The 24405-nt window shown below is 33.6% G+C and overlaps 1 protein-coding gene across 2 annotated transcripts in view; it reads right to left on the reverse strand.

Annotated features, from left to right (window-relative positions):
* Positions 1-1165: 1165 nt before the first annotated feature.
* LOC148599733 (neuropeptide S receptor-like) overlaps positions 1166-24405 on the reverse strand; it is a 52591-nt gene continuing 29351 nt past the window's right edge. For both annotated transcript variants that reach the window (XM_088558542.1, XM_088558541.1), the window contains exons 2-7: positions 13961-14036; positions 11361-11502; positions 8398-8732; positions 6441-6576; positions 5482-5562; positions 1166-3590 (exon numbers count right to left, since the gene is read on the reverse strand). In XM_088558542.1, the coding sequence (XP_088414668.1) occupies positions 3301-3590; positions 5482-5562; positions 6441-6576; positions 8398-8732; positions 11361-11502; positions 13961-14026 (1050 nt within the window). In that variant the 5' untranslated portion in view covers positions 14027-14036 and the 3' untranslated portion in view covers positions 1166-3300. The remainder of the gene's footprint in view (positions 3591-5481; positions 5563-6440; positions 6577-8397; positions 8733-11360; positions 11503-13960; positions 14037-24405) is intronic.

Here is a 24405-nt window from a genome sequence, read left to right on the forward strand (position 1 = left end):
GACACAAACATACCGCTAATTTCAAGAGTTATTTTATTACTTTGAATACCTCGTGCCTGGCGCGGATGCTGTGACAACCAATTTTAAAGTCGTTGGGGTCACTCGACTTGGGATCGGACTCACGATCTCACACACTCGAGACGTGCATACTTCTTTGAGACCACCGAGGCGGTCCTCAGCCCTTGAAAGATGCACGTAATGTTTCAATGTCCTTGTCAGTTTCTGTTTATAACTGGGCCTTAATCAATAAATATACTAGTATTCATGTTTGTTTCCCGTTTTTTTTTCGGTATGTGGATGCATTTATATAATAAAAAGTGTACAAATTACATATACGACATCTGTTACATGTATATATTGTAAAAATGAATCAAGAACAGGAGCGATATTGACTTGTGAGATCGAGGGGGAGTTTCCGTGTCAACTGGGATTTAAAAGACTTAGTCTGGTGTGGACGGTAATAACATTGTTTACAATATACGATTCATATTTTTTTTGTTTAGACATAATTGCTTTAGCCGTCTGGAGTCGAGTTTAAGACTTGATAGAATGACAATCCAGTACAATATCATACACGCTGCATATTGACGGCAGCATGATTGCATAAACATAGCTCGAAATCGCGGTATAATGGATCATGGTACAATCACACAAATAAATAAACGCAAGTACGAAAATACTCCGAGACAAAAATAGTAACTCTGGTATACAAATATCGGAATAAAGTTAGTGGTAGATCCATAGATTTAAAAAAAGGTTAGGATGAAAAGTATGAAACAATATGCATTATATCTACTGATTGTAATAGTACAATAATACAATGCGTGAATTACTTTCTGTGTATTTTCCATGTTTTAATTTAGAAATTAATTCAATGTCATATAAGGACGATTGGCCACTACCACCCCAATAATATCCGCATATGGAAGTCTATGTATCTGTGATTAAATTGTATCAAAAAGTACAGAAGTCGTGACGATGTACATTCACACGGCAGAAACAAAGGTACAAAAAGACGAACAGGAGGACGGAGGCAAGCATGCATCACGATTAGGTACAAATGTAAATTATCCCTGTTCCGTTTCAGTTGAGACAAAATAAATCATTTTTTACCACATAAAACACAGTATTTCAAATTGCTACTGCTAAAGAGACGAACACAACATTGTTCCAACAATTTATTAAGTAATGTCCTTCAACGAATCTACAAGTAAAGTTAACGTTACTCTTACATAAATATGCATGCACGTGTGCACATGAACGTTATATGATTCATATATATACATGTATAGACGTTAAAAAAGGTCTTTAGAATTAACATGCTTGCTAATTTGCTCTGAAACTGATTAAAATAAACCATCACATTTCTTATTGACTTCTAACTAAACTATCGAAGTCAAAAAGAATATTTTTAAACCAATGGCGCAACGGTTAAATCGGATATGTTCGAAACTTACATGTATGCAAGTTTATCTAGAAAGGCAGAGGCCGCTTGTCCCACTGGTACACGGTGGCCAAGCTTCTGAGTTTTTAGTGGGTCCGGATTACTCATATTTTTTGTTTGTACGTGTCTGTTATTATGATTTTGTCTTTGTGTTTGTTGTGGATTGTGTCTATTTTCCTTGTCCAGTCTTTATGATTGGGTTATATTCTTTTTTTACATAACACCATGAATTCCCTTTCAGAGGAAGACATTGGTTAAATAACCATTACTAACTGAACTTTTTATAGTGATTAAGTATTAGTCTCTGTAAGAATTAGGCAGTGATTGAAACATGGTACGAACAAACCCACTACTTTGAAAGTTTGATTTAACTATTTGCACCGTCAGAATCTAGTGAAAAAACAAGATTTTCCAAATCATTTTGGTAAATTGAGTTAATAATTTCATTGAAATACATTGTAATTAAACATTCCAAGGGCAGATATATGTATATGTAACTCTGTCGAAACCCAAATTTTTCAAACATTTTATTGAAACATTTCAGAGATCAAATAATGAGAAAGCAGTATTGAGTGGAACTATACTGTCAAATCAGTAGGGTTTTGACAGATGTTTCCAATATTTTGCCTGATTCTTACAAAAACTCGTACTTGAATAGTCCTGACTGCATTATTGACTGTATAAGCACATGCATTTTTATTTTAATAATATATGCAAACACATGAAATCATGTACGTTGTCGAGTTAATTAAGTATACCCTACGCGTTCAGGAAATTGATATCGGACGAAAACAAATCGCTTACAATGTATGTCATATCTATCGCGTGAAGCCACATGTATACCAGATTTGAAATTAATTCCGAGGGAGATATAAAATTTTGTGACGAATATTTTCTTTATTATTCCATAAAGTGAATGATGGGGAAGTCCCACGATTCAGGACCTTGATATTGGGCAATAACACAAAGTGTTTACTACATACATGTACATGTACATGCATGCCCTATCTATAAAAAGCTACCAACCAAATGTGAAATCAATCCATCTACTTGGAGTCGAGAAAATTGTGAAGAAATTCGGACGACTGAACAAGGTGATTTCAATAAACCAACAGTCATTGAAACAATATATACCAATATATTCCTTATTCGCCCTTACTTAAATAGGACCTACAAAATGTATATCGTATATGACGAGAGAAATGATCTGCTTTTAAGTATCGTAAAGGTGTCAAATAAGGGAAAGGTATTTGGCACAATTAAGAAAACAAATTTGACCTTGAATTTCAACGCAACGTATACAAAAACGAAAAATTAAAAGTAATGCAACTACTACATGTACGAACAATGCTCAGTAAATGATATGCCCATCCCTGCCCAAGTCAGCATGATAGACATCACTATCATGTAATTACTAACAAAGTCGGCAAGTTGAAAGTTTATATCGTTTTAGTCTGAAATCCATGATCTGGCATTTACATGTACCTACAATGTATATAAGGCTTCTGTCAAAATATCAAAATACTGTACATGTAGCTGTGGTACATGTACATGTGTAAGTAGTTGCAGAGATACATGTAGCTGTTACGAGCATGTGGCCGGACGAACGAGTGGGCGGAAGGTGTAGGAACACTGCATGCAGCTCGCAATGAGGTTGTATCAAAATAAATAAATGAAACATATTTTTCCTTCCCGAGAACTAAAAACAGAACGACCATAGACATATGTAGAAACGTTTACCATATGCATGAAATTATCTCATTTCAGATTAGAGTTAGAAAACCATTTGAGATTGGGTATTCAAAGGATGACATTCATTTACATTATACATGTACATGCAATATAAAATGACATCCTCATGCATATTCATGAGAGTGTATGGCACATGATCTATTGTGGTCAATATGATTGGTTAAAAATGTTGACCTTTCTGCCTTTGAACTCATCTGGAATGTATTGTTTTTCTTCCTAGTACTCTTCTTACGGAACATTTTAAAGTTGAATATAAGGAAAACAAGAGGATTAGCTAAACTATTAGTCGGCGCGAGGGTGTACAGTATTAAAAAAGTCCTGCTCGATTTCCCAATCCGACCATGGTGTTGGAGTACTGCTCCTGTAAAGTAAGGCAGCCAACAAATCGTGTAGGCTGCAAGAAAAAAAAACAGTACATTTCATAAACAAGGCATTTTTTTTCGTTTATGAGTGCATTTATTATACCATGTATACATGTACATTGTACGTACATGTATTCAACAACCATCCAGTATCGATTTTGCTTTCTACAAGTAAGAAACATGTACATTGTACATGTAGTTTCTACCGGAAATAAAGGTTAGGTTGCCTAACAACCAGAATAGGAAAGAATCGGTCGGAAGTAAAATTAAATCAGCGATTTAAGAAAGCAATAAATATTCAGTCGTCGATTTCACATATAATTGTTAACATAATATTTGAAGTTAATTATGAAGTTTTTTTTTATTGTGATGTCATCATTTGCGTCCCACATTGAGCCTGCGTCTTAACATTTCAGTTTTTTATAACTTGGAGTAGACAACATTCATTCTAACTTTGAAAGAAAGCATTATGCATTTGCAAAGTCAGTTTCATAATGTAAGAGTCTTCTTTCAAATATAGCACCCGAAAATGTGAACACTGCGTATGTTTCATAATTCTTATTTGATATGGTGATTATATGTTACTAGACTATCACGCATAGTAAAACGGTCTCATAACAAGATTGGGCTCTTTTTCCGAGGATGCATTTACGATTACGTTTAGGGTCATATGTTGAAGTTAAACAAACACATTCTGGAGCAATAGAGATCTGCAGTTCTTGTTTCACTCTTCAGTTAACTAATTTTGTCCCCGCCGCTACTCGAAAGGGGCATAGAAATAGCGGTGTTCGTCCGTCTGGTGACACTTGTAGATGCAACTCTGCTGAAACCGCTGGACGGATTTTGTTCTAATTTTGTATGGATTGTTAGTCACAATTTGTAGTTAAACATATTGCGCCGACATTTTACATGAGTAGTGGGACTTTTACACTTCATTTTTTTTGCGATTGGGGACATATGACTAGGAGTTGCTTGTTAAAATGCATGTGCTCATAATCATGTTGTCATTGAAATTATTGGTTTCCCATTGTATGGGAAAACCATTTATTCGAGGGGAAGGGTTGGCAGTTTTTTTTTTCAAATAAATATTATGGTCTTAACAAGTTGCGAAAAAAATATCCTGCCCTACACTTCCAGAAAATAAATATTTTTTTTACTCTTGTCCAGATACACCATACAGTGAATGGGAAAAAGTAATGTTGCCCGATGTTGTTGAAAATAAATTTTCTGACCCGCTTAATGTTCTCAAAAACAAATATTTTGAAACAACAAAATTGACTGGCCCCGCTGAGAATCATATGTAATATCTGTAACATCAACACTGCGCCTGACATAGTCGAATCTTAACCACGAATAAACACAGGATACTAAAGACACCTTTCGTGATAATACTATTTACAAAGATATTTATTTTCTTCACACCTGGAAATAATAAATTGATGTCTTTTACAAATATGTATCCTAGACTTTCAACACAATACACTGTAGCTACAGTATACATAGTCACGCAATTATGGGTCATAGTGACATACTTTTTGTCTTGTATTTAGAGTCTATTTAGAAAACCATGATAACCTTATCAATGTACATTTATTCGGTTTGAGAGTCGTTTCGATTTCATAACTATAGTTAATGTTACTATAGAGAATTTCCTAAGACAGTTATTCCTGGAGTAAACGCTTTTTTTTTCATGCTTCCACACAGAGTACATGTATTATGCACGCCCATAAAGAGCTACATGTACATACATATACATAAATGTATAAGTGTCACGTAAATGAATCTACATTTTTGTACATTTTGTACATTTAACTCTTTATCTGATCATTGTAATGTACACAAAGTATCTTATACGTTTAACAACTACATGTAATACGATGCAATCGTGGTTGATTAAAAAAATGAAAGAATACATGTACTTACCAAATACTACAACGAATAACAATTTGATTGTTTTTATTTTGGCATGTGAAATATTTCTATCTTTGGCTGGAGTATTTACTTCTACAAAAAATAATTTTGATAACAATAAAAAAAATATGTAAAATCGTCCTTCTTGGCCAACTTGAGTGTAGATTTCCACGCGTCTCATGCATGTACATGTGCGTACATGTAAAGGACCGGCATTTGCTCTTCATGTTAATGCAAAAGGCTTTTTTTCATATTTGACAGAATTTCAATACCCCACGATTAAAAATAATTTAATTACCTAGGGGATTAAAATGCTCGGGCAGTAGATATATTTTATCGGCAGGCGCATAGCTGAGGCCAAGTTGAAGTGTAGGCAAAATTACTGCAGGGGGTCTGGGGGCCTCGAAGCTCCGCGGAGATAGCGTTTTAGAGCATCATTTATGCCTCTCCTGGATGTTTTTTATCTCAATTATCTCTAATGTTATGACCTTACATATTCTTGAATCCTCATTGAATGTTTACGCTATATAGTTGACACTGTTAAAACGCGTAAAGATATAGTCCATAATATTCCAGATACCAAATGTGAAAAAAAATTGTTGTTTTGATGACAAAAAAGCGGCTTATATCTTTTAATATATTAATGTATTTATTGCGCATCAAAGATTTTATCTTCACGTGTCAAAAAGAACAATTGTTGAAATCTTACGAGAATGTAATGAATGTGGTACTCTACGGGGATAATAATGAAATCGTTTTAAAATGAAAGAAACAGAACGATACTCCTTCAGTTTCTCGTTTATTAAAAGATTTCTACACTCTCTATAGCTAAAACCATGGTTTTGAACATGCTCGCTGTACCTTGCCTGATCTTGTTAAAAATCTTGCTTTAAACTATCAAGAGTGTAGAAATATATTAATCCACTCGAAGTAGCAGGACACACTATATTTACCCATAACGTAATACCTACGTGAATCATCAGTAGCCGCCGGCACAAAACCACGTTTTTCTCGTCTGTAAATCGCTCTGATAATTATGGCATAGCTGACGATGATAACTACCAACGGGATCACCATCAGAACCATTACATCTAAATACAATATAACCTGAAAACGACAACAATGAAGAGGCCATGTAAAATTCAGGCAAATCCTTTGATATGGGCATTACAACATAATTGTTTCCTCAACGGAATGTTTTTTTTTTTGTTTCAAATTGAATGTAATGGATACATCATATGTAGATCAAGCGATTTGTATAATCGACAATAAATGGCTCAGAAAATGATTTTAAATCTCTCTAACATAGCAACCAAATTTTGAACAAATTAAAGAGTTATCTCCATTTTTTCAATGAATTTTAATCCTATATTTCTTTAATCGTTACAGTTAATAAAATCAAAAACAAAAAAAACAAAAAAACAAAACAAAAACAAAAACAAAACAAAAACAAAACAAAAACAAAAATAAACCAAACCAAAACAAAATATTCAACATTGAGAAAGGATGCATTTGCGATATGCAATGGATGAATTTGATTTGAAAACAAAATTTGTCATGTGCACCCACTGACTATAGTTTTGTATGGACACCCCCCTTCCCCCTTTACAGATAAACGTGAGTATTTGCTAAGTGACATTAACACATACATGTTTTCGTATTTTCATGCACCGGTACATGTATAGATCTTAGTTAAAACTTGAAGCTATTGTGTATGTACATGCACCATCAACTTTCACAGGTAAATAAAGATAAAACAAGCGAAGTTATAAACTAAATGTTATAGTAATGAATTAAGAACAATTGCTTGCATTGATATTGTTACATATATATTACATTAGAAGTGGAAGTTCAACAACTTGTATCGCACCAAGGCTAATGGTATACTCGTACCGCTATCAGACGTACATGAGGGCAAACGGGTGAATTACGGCAGCAAGAATACATGTATGTAAATGTAGCTGTCAGTATGAGTTGCACGTATGACTTCAAGACCAGTGTTTTATCGAATCTTCCCAGTGAAATAAATTTCGATAATACACATTGTGATCACTCTCGGACTTTCTCCTGCAAAAACGTCACAACTTTTAAACCATTCACAAAATCTGAAATTTATGTTGAAAATAGCAACGAATAATCGAGGAAATCTATATAATAAACAGCTTAATCAATAGGTTATCGTGAATAACCAAAATATGATCACTCATGCCAAAAACGTAATAAGATTTACCTCGTGCGCGGAACAAGTTCCATACACTCGTTAAATCTGGGCGTTCTTTGGCATTCGTGATCATATTTTGGTTATTAACCCCTTCCAATTTATTATCCTGTTAAATGTAATACTAGATTAGTTCAGAGATTAGAAGTGACCTCGTCTGTACAGTACATACATGAATTAGAATCGTTGGTTAAAATGTTATTGATCTCAAGAGTTAAGTTCAAATCCGACAGATTTTCATAGTTCGCTTTATTCTTGTTTTCCACCACTGTCACAGGTTAGGAGAGGGTTGAGCGCTCACTAATGTGTTTAATCCCGCCATATACTGTATGTGCATGTCCCAAGCCAGGAACATGTGATCCAATGGCTGTCGTTGTTTTAAATGTTCTTTATAATTCGTTTTGCGTTTTTACTATATAGATTAATAGGTCGATTTTCGTCTTGCACACAATCTTTGTCTGTTAAAATATTTCCCTTTGCACCTGAGTTCATCGCGTTTTTTTTTTATTGAATTCGCGCTTATCTTGTCTGTTAGCGTACTATTTCTAGTATTGTTTTGTTGTTTGCCCCTGTCAGTTAATAAATATGTTCTTGAATGTGTTTTGCCGTGACTTTCACCCATTAATGCCCAACCAACCCCCTTTCCATAATAAATTTATAGTTTCGCTTTGTTTTTCTTAACATTACTTGTAACATATTATTATCCTCACCTTAGAGTATAAATCTGGAAATGGGAAAAAACAAAGCTGCTTCTCTTTGCTGAAATATCCTATAATTCCGTATTGAATTGACAGAAGGAGACCGACCAACCAAGTGACAAGACAAAGTCCAATTTTGTACTGTAACCCCCTAGAGGCAGCTGACATTGGCTTCACTATAGCATAAAGTCTATCAATCGTCAATGCAACTATTGCGTACGTCGATGTGTAAAATGGTACCATTGAAAAATAGATATATAAAATATAACAATAATGCTTGTTCCAAGGCACTAAAAAGTAGTTGAATATAGCTTCAGGCAGGACGTAAAATATTCCAAGAAAAAGATCTGAAAATAGAAGCATAATTGACATAAAACATTGAAGTTATCTTTAAATTACATTCCTTGAGACGTTTAAGTTTCAAGCACGCACGATACATAAACGCGCGCGAAACGCTCACAAAACGCAAGATAAACAAATGCTTCTATCGTGCGTTTGAACGAACGTTCCCATCGTGCGTTTAAACGAACGCTCTCAGTGTGCGTTTATACGCACGATACACGAACGTTCGTAGCGTGCATTTAAACGCACGATAGTCGAAGGTAAAATATAATAGTATTAACAAATATTTATGAAGAGGGTAAAAATACAAAAATAAATATTAATGAAAATAAAAAAAAAAATAATACTAATTCAAGCAAAAATATACAAATAAATTGATTTAAGGAAATATAATGAATGTACAAAAATAAACGAACGCTTCTATCGTGTATTTAATCGAACGCAAAACAATGTGTAAACGCACGATAAACGATGCACGCATGCTAAAATGAGAAACGTGAACGTTTCAAGGATTGTATAATAATATGAGATAAAGCATCTTGTGGTTCCTAGACAGACGATATTAAACTTTGTTGAAATTAAACTTTGGAGTAGATAAAGAAATGTATTATTAGTATTTGTTGCAAGATGGCGTGCATGTAAACATAATACGTCCGTGGTAAAACTGCTATACTGCACACTTCTCGTGGCCTAAAATAAGAAAAAAACTAATTACAAGCGACTTTCCATGTTAAAAAAAAGTAATCTTCGATGTTGATGTTTAACAAAAATGATATATTAACATAGTGGAACTTCTAATTTACATGCAATTAATTCCCAAGTTATGAACCTTTAGATATTTATGATAACTTTAAATTCCAGACGTCGAATGTGAGAACATGCACTATTAACAAAATTGAATGCACTGCTATATGATAAAGAACATTTTTTTATTGTAACATTTTAAAGCAACTATATTCCATTGTGATCATGGATACCATTTAAAAATCATGTTATTACTGGTATAACTGGAATGAACTATTGCAGTATAGAAAACCTGATAAGAAGACATACACTTTTCATAGTGCTACATTTTTGTATTTTGAAATGAAAGGAAAGGAAGCCGACAAACAAATTCAATATAACATTTTTGCAAATCAATATCATTAAGTCACACGTTCAAGGATGATAAATGATCGAGAACAGAATAGTAACGAATGCATTTTCTGGAAATGGGCTAATCACAATTATCGAAGTAGCTTATTTGTAACCCATTTATTTGGGAACAGGTTATCGTTTTGACACACACTATAGTTTTGTTAAACCCGATGATTTGCTGAAATTATTGAAAAAAAGTACTAGAATTGATGTCCACAACCCAAAACACCCTCCTTTAATACCAAGCTGAAATTCTTGACATTCGTTATCGACACGTTCATGTTCGTGCCTCTCGCTTCACAGTGTAATTATATATATATATATATATATATATATATATATACAAGGGGGTGGACAAGGGGTACTTCATTCCCTCTTCCTCCCCTAGAGAACCGCCTCCCACCCTTCTGACCGCCGCTTTCCGCCCCCTTTCATTTTACCATTTTTTCATTTCCCTGCGTCCCGTATTTTTCGATCCCTGTTCCAGTCCCTTCAACCACCTTCCCTGTGCCCTCCAACACTGTTCCACACCTCTTCCCTATCGATTCTCACCCTTTAACCACCGTATCCCCATCCATTTAGTCCACTCTCTCATATATATAACACGTGTTATATTTGTGGACTCTAATCTCTGAAATTGAATTAAACCAGAAACCTCGATTTTCCCATTTTTCCTCCAATATCAGGCAGTCACCAGACTAGTAAAACTACAAAGGTGCGTGATTATTGACAAAGGAATTTATTTCTATCCATGTATATAAGCAATGATAGCTTAATGACTTTTGGACCCAAAATCTTATCTGTAACTTTGAGGATGTTCGCTGGTTTTGTCAGATTTTTGGACTCATTTGATTTTATCCACTACATAGCATTACTATATTTTGCCCAGTGACCCCTACTTTTTTCATAATTTCATTTAACTCACCATAAAATGGGTTTTGGGAAGTTTGTATAAAATCTTTTTTTTTCAGGGTTTCAACGGATAAAACCTAGTGATAAAAAAACCTATGAAAAAAACTAGAGAAATACATTTGAAATGATTATATCTCAAAAACAAGCACACTGACCCGTCTACCCTTTCTTCTTACATATATGTTGTTCTAGCATTAAAGATCATGAAATATTTTGATCTTTGAAATCTCTGATATTCTTAAACAAGGCAACGAACATCCTTAAGCTACGAAATCTACATGTATTCTTAAATGACACGTCTAATGTATTGTTGGGTAGTTACATGTAATGATATGAATTAGATTATAAAATATGAATCTCCCATATTTCATACATGTAGGAACAAAAAACGATGCAAGTACGCCAACCACGGGGCCATGCATGTGGTTTTTATTTATAGGGTTAGGGTAAAAATTATTTGAGTTCATGAGCTTATCTTCGGAGTAAAGACTATTTCGCGGTTTAAAGTGCTACATGTATGATCGTGTTTCATGACATATGAAATTACAGAAAAATAACAAAAATGAATCGAGTGTTCCATTTACCTGCAACAGCTAAGTTTCCAACGAAGAAAGCAAGTCGAGTTTTATTTCTTTTGCAAGCAATTAGTCCAATAACCGTCATGTTGAACACAACTATTCCAACGAAGATTGCTATACAAATTCCACCTAAAACCACTCTAAATTCCTACGAAAATAATTAAAAAACGGAATGGAAATATTAGTATTTACTGAATCTTGGTTATCCATAACGGTGTAAAACCAAAAGAACCGTAAGAGTCCTAACTCCTGAGTCGAAAGGATTATTGTTCGCAGTGAAGTACATAAAATAGAATAGAATATTTTATTGATACCAGTCATCGGGCAATAAATGTCATGATACACAAAACTATATAAATTAATACTGATATATGAAAAAAAAAAGCAAATAAATATTAATGAAGAATTAGGACTAAATTCAATATACATATTTTAACATAGATAGTTGTTTAACACATTTTTTTTTTAATTTCAAAACGTTTATGACAACAATTTGCAAAAGTGTTACAAAATCCACTATTTTCTCAGAAAAGTAGCCATATGAATTCATTTTTTTAATCTACATGTTCAAAAATTTTTGCAGTGCAACAAACGTGTTTCATGATTATAATATGAAATTACATGTATATATATATCTTACGTGTAAATAATCCTGCACTAACTGAATATATTCAAGGATGGTGTGTAGAAAATAATGATGGAGAACAAATAATTTTGCCATATTACTATCATGAAATGACCCAAATAGCATTTTGTTTTCACTTTGCATTTCACTGTGTAATTGATAGACACATAAAGAATGGTTCCCATGGCCACTTAACCCGTAAGGAAGATAAAGAAGCTAAGACGTCTTGGATTTGTCTTACTTATTACAAATAGACTACATTCAATTTGACATAGAAATTAAAAGATGTATTGAACTACAGAAATTTAAGTGTAAGTGTTTGTAAGAATCAGGCAAAATGTTAAAAATCAGAAACAAGCATGACAAAACCCCACCGATCTGGCAATTAAAGAATGCTTTCTCTATATGAAAAGACCTTTATTTGATCTCTGTATCATGTCTTTGCTCAGAAATTGTTCAACAGAATCTTAGAAAAATGAGGTTTCAAACAGAGTTATCTGCCCCTGAAATTTTCATTTTCAGCGCATTTCAATGAAATTATAACTCAATGGTCCAGCATGATATGGTAAATATTTTCTGTTAACCTTGATTCTGATGATGCAAATAGTCAAATTACACTATCAAAATGATGGGTTTTTTTATACCATGTTTCACCTACAGCCTGATTTGTACAGGGACTGACACTTAAGTGTTACAATCAAATAAATCTATCTTTTTACCAGAACTTTTCCGGAACTAATTATGTTTATTTTTCACTGAAAATTTTGCAAGTTCTTTTTGTTCTTTGAGTTCTATTCCATTAAGTTCTATGAATTTTCAGTAGAATGCTAATGGCGGTTTTAGTGACAGCAAAATGCTCATATAAGTGCGCGTGGTGCGGTAAGTTCAAACATTTTGTCACTTCAGTGCACCTGACGCCCCATGTAGGATCCGGTTATATAAATGAATAGACCCGGAGTAGAATTCAATTTGCCGTAGAAATCCACTAAGAGTACTTAGACCTCCAATCATTTTTACCAGCGTGTGTGGCGATGCACGTTATAGACCCCATCTGCAGTGTTCTTTTATAATAGGTCCTTTGGAACTTTACAGGAGGCAATATGTACCATTTTTTTATTTCCAGGTGGCAGTACAAGGTTTGCTTTTTCTTGTTTCCGATTTTTTTTAAATAATTCTTGTTTAACTTGTTCTCATCTTGATTATTCATGCAATATTTGCGACTAGACGTTAAACAGAAAAGAGTCGATCAATGTCCAGTTAAACAGGAAATAATCGATCAATGTCCAGTTATACAGGCAATAATCGATCAATGTCCAGTTAAACAGAAAACAGTCGATCAATGTCCAGTTAAACAGGAAATAATCGATCAATGTCCAGTTAAACAGAAAACAGTCGATCAATGTCCAGTTAAACAGGAAATAATCGATCAATGTCCAGTTATACAGGCAATAATCGATCAATGTCCAGTTAAACAGAAAACAGTCGATCAATGTCCAGTTAAACAGGAAATAATCGATCAATGTCCAGTTAAACAGAAAACAGTCGATCAATGTCCAGTTAAACAGGCAATAATCGATCAATGTCCAGTTAAACAGAAAATAGTCGATCAGTGTCCAGTTAAACAGAAAACAGTCGATCAATGTCCATTTAAATAAAACAACAGTCGATCGATGTCCAATTAAACAGAAAACAACCGATCAATGTCCAGTCAAACAGACAACAACAATCGATCAATGTCCAGTTTAATAGAAAACAGTCGATCAATGTCCATGCAGTTAAACAGAAAACAGTCGATCGATGTCCAGTAAAACAGTCGATCAATATCTAGTTAAACAGAAAACAATCGATTAATGTCCAGTAGAACAGAAAACAGTCGATCAATGCCCAGTAAAACAGAAAACAGTCGATCAATGTCACGTAAAACAGAAAACAGTCGATCAAAATGTCCAGTTAAACAGAATCAATCGCTCAATCACTCTACCTGATCACTGTTTGTGGTGTTTACAGTAATGTTTGAAGAGCTCATTGTTACATTGACTATCTCCATACTAAAAAATCTGAAAAAGATAAAAAAAAAAAACGATAATTTTATTTGAAGCTGTCAGACGTTTTAATACTGAAGAATTTGTTAATAAATTGAACTTCGTTGAACTTTTCATTGAACAGAGGCAATGTGCGGATACTCGAACTTAGAACTAGTTTTAACGGGACCCTACATGCAATTGCAGATAACAAATTATCGGACGGCACAATGTAATCTGAATCTTTTTCTTTGATCTCACGCGCTCTTCGATATATTCCACATGATATTGTCAGTATCAAAATCGGAAGAAACTAATTTTTAAGATTTACGAGAAAACACGATAAAGCTCAAATCAAATGGGGTCTGAATCCTATGTAAAAATACATGTAAGTACCATTTTCATTCTCACAATTTGTGATATCAGTATTGTGGAGATTCTCTATAATTTTTCTAATCATACCGAAACGTGGAACTTGTATTACTAAGTGTATAAAATAAAAGTACTCTGTGTGTTTTTAAAGCCATAGTGAAATAGCAATCGACAATAGCTAATATTAACAGAACCAACACGTATACTCCTTGATACGTTTAGGTTTCCCGCACGCACGATAGTCAAACGCACGCTAAACGCTCAACAAACGCACAATAAACGAACGGTCCCATCGTGCGTTTAATCGCACGATAAATGAACGCTCCTAGCGTGCGTTTAAACGCCCGATAGACGAACGCTCATATCGTGCATTTAAGTACCTGTCTTTGTAAAAATCATGCAAAATCTGAAAAACTGTGATACACCCCCAAAAAGGCTACATATTGTTATTTTTGTAATTAAGTTGTTTTATGGGTCTATACTATGAAATGTGTAATTATTCATTCAAATCTGCCTGGTCTTAGGAGATAATCAACATCCAAAATACAGTAGATTCTATTGTATTTGAGCACCATTTACAGAATTATCTCCCTTAATTTTGAAATCTACAGTGTATTCTATATAATTTTTATCTTCTTGGGTGATATGAAAAACCACATGTTTATTTCTGTTTACTATGACATTTCAAACAAAATATCAAAAATAAAAATATGTAGGCTTTTTACCCATGAATCACATTTTGCATGATCCTTAGCTGGAGTGCTACTTAAAATCCACGATGAACGGCAAAAAATAATAATATTGACATATACTGAAGACAGAAAAAAAATAGAAATAAAATTAATGAACTTATATAAATTAATAATAGCAAATAATATAAAAGTAACTGTTAAATAAAAGAAATAATCAAAGTACAAAAATAAAAGAACGCTTCTGTCGTGCGTTTAAACGAACGGTCCTATAGACGTGCGTTTAAACGAACGCTTCTATCGTGCGTTTATCGTGCGTTTAAACGAACGCAAAACGATGTGTAATCGCACGGTAAACGATGTACGAACGATAAAATGGGAAACGTGAAGGTTTCAAGGATCGAGTGTACTTACAAGTCCTTACTTACAACTAAGTTTCCTAGGAATTTAAAAAAATATACTTATTTAAGATATGTTTTTGATTTTTGACATATCTTTCCAATACAACTTTTGGGCAATTTACGCTTCATAAGAACACGTGTAAAATGTGTCACATTTTGTTATGGAATCAGAACAATGTAAAAAAAAAACAAAAAAAAAAACAATCCTTTTTATATAACTACATTTTAAATCGATTCCAGTTTTTAAGAATTTATCCTTTATCAAAAGTTTATTTAGTTTTAAATTATTCTAAATCGCGAGTTAGTCCAAAACGACGTCATGACGTCACAGTACCAAATTAAATGATACCTGACACTGTAAACGCTTTCATAAAAAAAAATGTATTTTTCAAAAAGTAACTACATGTTATTACGAATATGGACTATTCAATGAAATTAACAAAATTTGATCCTGCTAAAAAACACAATGATCAGCACAAAACACTAAAATTTAAAAGACCCAATTTTTTTGTGGATGTTCACTTGCGCAGAAAAAAAAAACTGTAATCGAATTTTCAAAGTGTTTTCTACAAATAAACTCCGCATTTTTATGCAGATTAGTGCAGTATATCGATATTTTCTGGCTCTTCTTCTCCTCTCTGATAGTAGTATCAGTAAGTCAACAGATTGAAACGTGGCAAAACAGGAAACGAGGAAATAGGACTTTAGATTGCTTCCCTTTGTTTAAAATCAACTTAATTAAAAAGTTTCGAAACCATGACATGTCATTTTAAAATCACCTTTTCACAATTAAATGGACGTGTCATACTCGCATCTTTATCCTTTTTCATTATAGTCTATGACATAAGATTAACAAAAAATAGTTAGAGCGTTTAAGCGTCACGGAAAACTGTAAAATTATTCTCCAGCGATTTCACTTAGTGCTTAAATAGTTGAATAATAATGGGTTCAGATTAAATACATTGTACTATTTTATTTTGCAGATAACAAAACGGATTGTGTCAGGTAGAAATTATTTTTTTTTACATTTTGATGTAATTTTAAAAATGTGAAAGGGCAAAATTAACATTCTTTTACAGATAAACTGTAAATAGAGATTGAACACGACGCAAATAAACGATGAATAATAATAAAAATAATAATAATAATAATAATAATAATAATAAAAAACAAATAAAAAGAAATCTATTTTTTTTCCGATGATGTGTGTTAGTTTTTATCATATATTGGTATAAAACATAATCATTAGTGTATTAATTTTTTATTTGATAAAGTATTTTTTGGAAATCTTCAACTGTTCAATATTAAAATAAAGTAGTTGAAATTTATTATATAAAGCTATGACATCCATCTTTCATACCATTAAAATGTTGAAAAAGATAATGTAAACGACCAGCGAAACGAATATAGTTTTCGATTTGTACTATAAGTATGAGTACTCTAGATCTGTAAACAAGTAAGCAAGTAAGTTAGAGTATACTGTAAACAAGTATGCAAGTAAGAGTATACTGCAAACAAGTAAGCCAGTAAGAGTATACTGCAAACAAGTAAGCAAGTAAGAGTATACTGTAAACAAGTATGCAAGTAGGAGTACACTGTAAACAAGTATGCAAGTAAGAGTATCCTGTAAACAAGTAAGCAAGTAAGATTATACTATAAACATGTAAGCAATTAAGAGTATACTGTAAACAAGTATGCAAGTAGGAGTATACTGTAAACAAGTAAGCAAGTAAGAGTATACTACAAACAAGTAAGCCAGTAAGAGTATACTGTAAACAAGTATGCAAGTAGGAGTACACTGTAAACAAGTATGCAAGTAAGAGTATACTGGAAACAAGTAAGCAAGTAAGATTATACTATAAACATGTAAGCAAGTAAGAGTATACTGTAAACAAGTATGCAAGTAGGAGTATACTATAAACAAGTATGCAAGTAGGAGTATACTGTAAACAAGTATGCAAGTAGGAGTACACTGTAAACAAGTATGCAAGTAAGAGTATACTGCAAACAAGTATGCAAGTAGGAGTACACTATAAACAAGTAAGCAAGTAAGAGTATACTGTAAACAAGTATGCAAGTAGGAGTACACTGTAAACAAGTAAGCAAAGTTTGAGTGCATTGTGAACAAGTAAGTAAGTAAGAATGCAGTGTAAGCAAGTAAGCAAGTAAAAGTGCACTGTAAACAAATAAGAAAGTAAGAGTGCACTGTGGACAAGTAAGGAAGTGGAGTGGACTTCGAACAATTAAGCAAAAGAGAGTGCAAGAACATGTAAGCAAGGATGCATTGTAAGCAAATAAGCAAATAAGCAAGTAAGAGTGCATTGTGAACAAGAATGCACAGAAGAGTGCACTTCAAACAAGCAAGAATGCATTGTGAGCTGGTGAGAGTGCACTGTCAGCAAGTAAGAGTGTACTGTAAACAAGTTGGAGTGCTATGTAGACAAGTACGCAAGCAATAATGCACTGTAGACAAGTAATCTAGTTAGAGTACACTATAAACAAGTAAGCAAGAAAGAGCGCACTATGAACAAGTAAGCAAATAAGACAGAATGCACTGTAAACAAGTAAGCAAGTTAGAGTGCACTGTAAGCAAGTACATGTAAGCAAGCAATAGTGCACTTTAAACAAGCAATCAAGTAAGAGTGGACTAGTAGACTAGTAAGCAACTAAGAGTGCACTGTATAGAAGTAAGTAAGTAAGAGTGCACTGTATAGAAGTAAGTAAGTAAGAGTGCATTGTAGACAAGTAAGCACGTTAGAGTGCACTGTAAACAAGTTGTTAGCTTGACTGTTATATAGTACAGACCCCAGTAGGAAAACTACAATACTTTTATCGGGGAAACTTCCAGTTTTATGGTATATCGGGGATGGTATATGGGGAATAGGGATATTGTTTGGAAAACAGGAATTCGGAATTGGAGGATTGATAAATTAGTTTCCAAAGTAATAATTCATTTGAAAAAAATACATTAAATTCAATAAGAAATTACAGTTTTCATGTTGAAGAATTTGAAAAGATAGAATTCAATTTGATAATGTAAATAATTGATACCATTTAAGAGCTGAACCTTTTTCAACCGCTAACGACTCAACATTGGTAATTGGGAAGCCAATTCGTTCTTCTCATTACAAGGATATATGTCAGAAAAAATAACTAATTATCTACTGCGGTTAACACTTTTGATACAGAATTCGAGAAAAAGAAAAAGACGGCGCAAAAAGTTTCCGGTTTACAGAATACATTAACATCTGTAAAATCTTTATCCTTATTTGTCCGTATCTTTCTATATAGAGTAATGAACTATATGTCATGTCTATTGATATTGAATTCTATATACAACCATGATATTTAGTACAGACAGAATCCCCAAAACTTCCATCATGCGATACTATCGATAAAAATGAAGCTTCATTTTCATGATGTTAAGAAATTTGGAATCATTGCATACATATGTGTACTCTTACATGTACTAGCTTAAAAGGCTTAATTTTTTTGTGTCGAAAATAGCGAACACAATTTGAAAGTGATTGTTTAAACTTTGAAAGCAGGCGCAGTGCGAGTATTGTAGAAAGTCTAGCATATTCTCGTTGTGGTCGAGAAAAAAACCCATAACACACAATTGTATTGCATTATTTACTATCATCAAAAATGATTTCCAGCGCAAATATCCCCGTCCCTCTAAAAAAGCTTAAAATCATATGATATAATACCAACATTTTAATGATGATTTTATATAACTAGCTCTCACATCAACGTGCTTAGTACACTTAGTACATGATGTATGGTAGTACGGGACAGTTCATCTAGGTGCTATTATGTAGGATATAGGATCAGACCCTTCTAAAAGTTTCTGACCTTGTATGGTGTTGTTTTGTTGTGACATGCATCACTAATTTGATCCTCCATCCTAAATAATAACATCTAAATGGGCTGTCTCGTACTACCATACATCGTGTACTAAGTTACAGCCCTAGATTAATCCTACGAGGATGAATGACCCGGACAGCGAAAGCTGTATTTTTATATAGCCTAACTGGCTGAGTGGTCTAGGGCCTGGACTTTGTGCAGGCGGTGTTGCCATAGATGTCACAGCGGTACAAGTTCTGGCCTCGCGGAGGGAACGACCAAAAATTTGCCTCGCAAATTTGTGAGTTCTGACATTGTTGGGAATTTTCAGACCTTTCTATATATATATATATATATATATATAAACCTGTTTTACATGTATCACTCTATATCATATATTTAGCTTAAAATTTATTGTATTTGCATCATAACTGATTGTTTAATCCCTATATCGTTTACCCTATACCTATATAGTATATCTATTATCGCGCTCCTTCGCGGAACATACTTGAAGTATCGATAAAAAAAATTGATATAATGAACATGGCATGACAAAAACTGTGTAACATGTGGTATCAACCCTCGACGTATATCACCCCGCTGGCCGGTTGGGATGATATAAGAGTCTCGGGCTGATACGGCATGTGATACAGATTTTGATATGTAATATTCAGTATTTATTGCTTTCACAATAGACGATATTGTCATATGATACATAAATGTTTATACATAAGGAGGTAGACCTAGGGTAAGGGACACAACTCTTAAAAATCATTGGAACGTTTTTATTCAGCATTTTACATCAATCTTATGTAAGCATCTAATTAAATTGGATTCATTTTATTCTGCTTTCAACGAAAGCATGAGAGGCTTTGGTGAAATTGAATATGATGCAAACATATCACTGATTTCATGAGTTCTGTCCCTTATCCTAGGTCTACCTCCTTAAATCTGTATCCATTCCCATGTATGATCATTTTAGTAATTATTTTATTTTTTTTAATCACTCAATGTGAAGAAAAACAAGACAACAAAAGGTTCAAATAAGCTTAATTGATTTTTGTTGTGATTTTTTTATATTGTATAATTTGTGACCACAAACAGAACTATTAGTCTCAGATTGACGGAAACACCGTGGTTTCAAAATTACACAAGGGCATTAATTATCTTGTGATAATACCTGTGCCTTGCATGAACATAGAAGGAAGTTGAAACCTACATTGCAATATGGAATGACGTCAATCCCAGCATATAATTCGATGTATTCTAAATTTAAAGCTGTGACAGGACATTTAAATATCAATTTAACTCCTCAATTGAACTCAACGCTAAAATGTGGTAAAGCTTCACACTCCCATCTTCTACATCTACCATCATTGACATCAACAGTGACAGGATAGTCAAAGCGTTTTATCGTTAAAATAAATTGTGTAAATCAAAAATAACTCAAGGGATTCGAAATACGTGCAATTTAATAAGTGCAGATAATTTGAACTTCTCCATCACAGTGGGTGATATTCGGAAAAGGACCGTCGTACTGACAATGAATTTATTTGCGTCAAACCATTAAGTTGCTAAATATTATTTATTTATAACAATCATGCATTAAAACGTAACGACCAAATCGTAGACGTATTTGTTTCACACATTTCTAGAATAACTTTTGTGATGATATGCTAAATGATCTGACGATCAAGGTCAGATAATTTAAAACAATAAGAAAAAAATAAATTTCACTAAAAATGTCAGGAATCGTTCTGACCTGGAATAGTCAAGGGATAGTATTGTCAGACATAATTAAGTAACGTTGGATTAATTAAACATTATTGACAAGCTAGTAAAAAAATTATTCAGGAAATAAATGAGTATAACTCTTTTTAACCTACACTGTCTTTCAAATGTCAGAAAAAAGTTTCGATATAGTATTTTTCCTGACCAAGATTCGTCAGGCATTGCTTTGACCTTTTTCATTGCTAGGAATTGTCTTGACCCGGGTTGTCATAATAAAAAAATAATCATTGTATAAATCGTTCCGTAGTACAATCGTGACGATCCAAGACAATTCAAACATGACACACACACACACACACACACACACTATTTCTTTAACTGGTGTCAATACGAACTGTAGAAAGATCTCATCTAAATAAGGCGAACGGCCATTTTTATATATCACAATATTTGTTAGGTATTGCTCCGAAATAAAGATTAACATTAGAAAATATGTTTTATTACTATTTACATCATATTTACATTTGCATGCTGGGTAATTCATTTAAGGAATGACTGTTTTATTTTTTCGGTCTATGACGAAATCATGTTGTGTACACTAAATAACCTGCTTAGCATGTTATTTTAAAGTGTGCACCACAGCCATTGGGATTATTTCCAATAGACCGAAAAAATATAACAGTAGTTCCTTATGATGTAGTTTAAGTATCAAAATTCAACGAGTTAATCATTGAAAAAGCTTGATGACGTCATAGTCATACAAAATTTGGTCTATGAGATGATGGACATTTTTTTATCCAATCAGAATCAACGTTACGTCTGAAATTAAATTATTTACCAATGAAATAATTGATTGAGGAAAAATGGCCCAGTTATGGGGTTTACTGTTCCAGTAAGCGGGTAGACTGATAAGGTATAGGGGTAAACTGCTCCAGTTATAGAGTTAATTATGAACCGTTCCTATAATGGGGCAAAGTGTTCGAGTAATGTGTGAACTATTCCAGTAATGGGGTACACTGTTCCAGGAAAAGGGTAAACTGTTCAAGTAATGGGGTAAACTTTTCGAGTAATCTGGTAAACTGATTCAGTTATATGGTAAACAGTTCCCGTTATTGTGTGAATTGTTCCAGTAATTGTATGAACTGTTCCATTAATGGGGTAAACTGTTCCATTTATTGTATGAATTGTTTTAGTTACTGGGTAAACTGTTCCGGTAATTGTGTGAACTGTTCCAGTAATGGTGTAAACTGTTTAGTAATGGGGGTACATGTAAGCAGTAATGGGATAAACAGTTAGGTGATGGTGTATTGTAAAATGTACCATTAGGATTTTTTTTTCATATGAGGTGATGTTTAATATGAAAAGGGAATTAAGAAATCCATATTAAAATTGTGTCAATTGGGAATTGTAAGAGTGGAAGTCTACTTTATTGGAGAGCTGTATATAACACATAGTTTGTTTTAAGGATCTACCTTTTACAGACTGAGCTATTTGTATTAAAATAACATTTTGTTGATAATGTACCATTTTTTTTTATATTTCTCGACCAACGGGAGTATGCAATACATCCAATAACATATTTTAAACAAGTACTATCTTTAAAAAAAAGATAGCCGATGCAGTAAAATATTTGCTCTTTTTACTTACTATTGTCTACAATTCATACAGGAAATTACACATGGGACACAATTTCAAATTTCGATAGTTTTTTTTTTCGAACGCCACGAAAGTATCAGTATTTGGCCAATCGGGAAACAGAATTGCGATTGGGTGATTTGCGTTTCCATGAAAGAGAGTCCTCAAGGTCAAAGGATAAGAAGCGAAACTATACCGACTGCGTGTCGGAAAAATGGCATCGATATCTGTATACGTAATTTAGAATACATCATTTCCCTCAGAACGTTTTGAAGCCATTCATGTTTCAGAGTATCTGTATATAGCATAAGACGTAGTCGACGCTCCGTCAATGTAAAATAAAGCTTTGTAGTTTAAATAACTACAATATTTAGATGATGAATGCACAATGCAAAATAAATCAAATATATCTTTAACTTCATTATAGACACTACCGTAAGGACATTACTGAACATAAATATCAAGATCCACGAACCATATATTTACTGTAATCGAAAGGTTTGGATCTATCATATATCCTCCTTGTTATGTAATCAGTGTTTTAAAGCTATTATCGTAGCACAGCTAATGATGAATTATGCAAAGGTCGATTGTATTAACGATCCACTAATGAGCCACCATTTCTGTTTGAAACCCACATATTTAGGAATTACTTTTTTCTTAATCTAATAAAGCCTATGGTTCTAAATGAAAACATCAAAATGCTTACCAGTACAAATCAACACAACAAACGAGGCAAAGTGACAGAGCGAAGTATCATTTCGCATAATGATACGTTTTCATTTGCAAGACATACATAATGCACGAAAATTACGCTAGATGTAAACTTAATCCGATACAGTATTTGAAAACACAAGGACCCCGAGGATGGGAGCGTGTCTGAAGGCAAACGATATCAGTAATTGTGAGCACACATGAGAGTAAGGGTTAGAACATATGTGAGAGCAAGTCTAAAGCAATACTAATTTAGTAATAGTTAACACGCGAGACGGCAAGGGTTGGGAGCATGTCTAAAGCCCAACAAGATCAGCAATTGTAGGCAGGGCGGATGATGTCTGAAACACACAAGATTTGTAAAACAGGGTGAACATAATATGGGACCATTTCTGAAGCAAAACTAACTTAGAAATAGTAAACGCGCGGGACAGCAGGGGCTTGGAGCATGTCTGAAGCCAAACAAGATCTGCAATTGTGAGCATTGTTGGAAAATGTATAAGACATACAAGATCAATAATTAAATGCACACGGGAGAGCAAAGGTGGAAAACATATCCTGGAACACGTCTAAAGCTATTATAATATAGTAGTAGTATACACGCGGACAATCGGGATTGGGAGCGTGTCTAAAGCAATGCTTGTTAAACAATTTCAACACATTGTACAGTGGGAGTGAGAACAGGCATCGAACACCAACAGTACAATAGTTTCAAAGAGAACAGACAGCTAGATTATGCGCATTTCATTAAATAGCTTTTTTTAAACTAGAAATAGCCTGAGAGGGAGCTTGACTTAAGCATTGACATGAACGGGCGCATGATTAAACAAAAGCTAGTTCAGTAATTGTTAAAACACCAAACAGTCAGTGTGGTCGTATCTTAAGCAATAACAATTCAGTTACAATCGATACAGTCTGGAAGGGAAGATGTCTGAGGCAAGATTAATTTAGTAACATTCCGTACAGTCTGGTAGGGAACATGTCTGAGACAAAATTAATTCAGTTACATTTGGAACA

This window comes from Perna viridis, chromosome 13, assembly GCF_037379345.1.
Source record: "Perna viridis isolate PV_CMFRI_1.1 ecotype Kerala chromosome 13, ASM3737934v1, whole genome shotgun sequence".
NCBI classification, from domain to species: domain Eukaryota; kingdom Metazoa; phylum Mollusca; class Bivalvia; order Mytilida; family Mytilidae; genus Perna; species Perna viridis.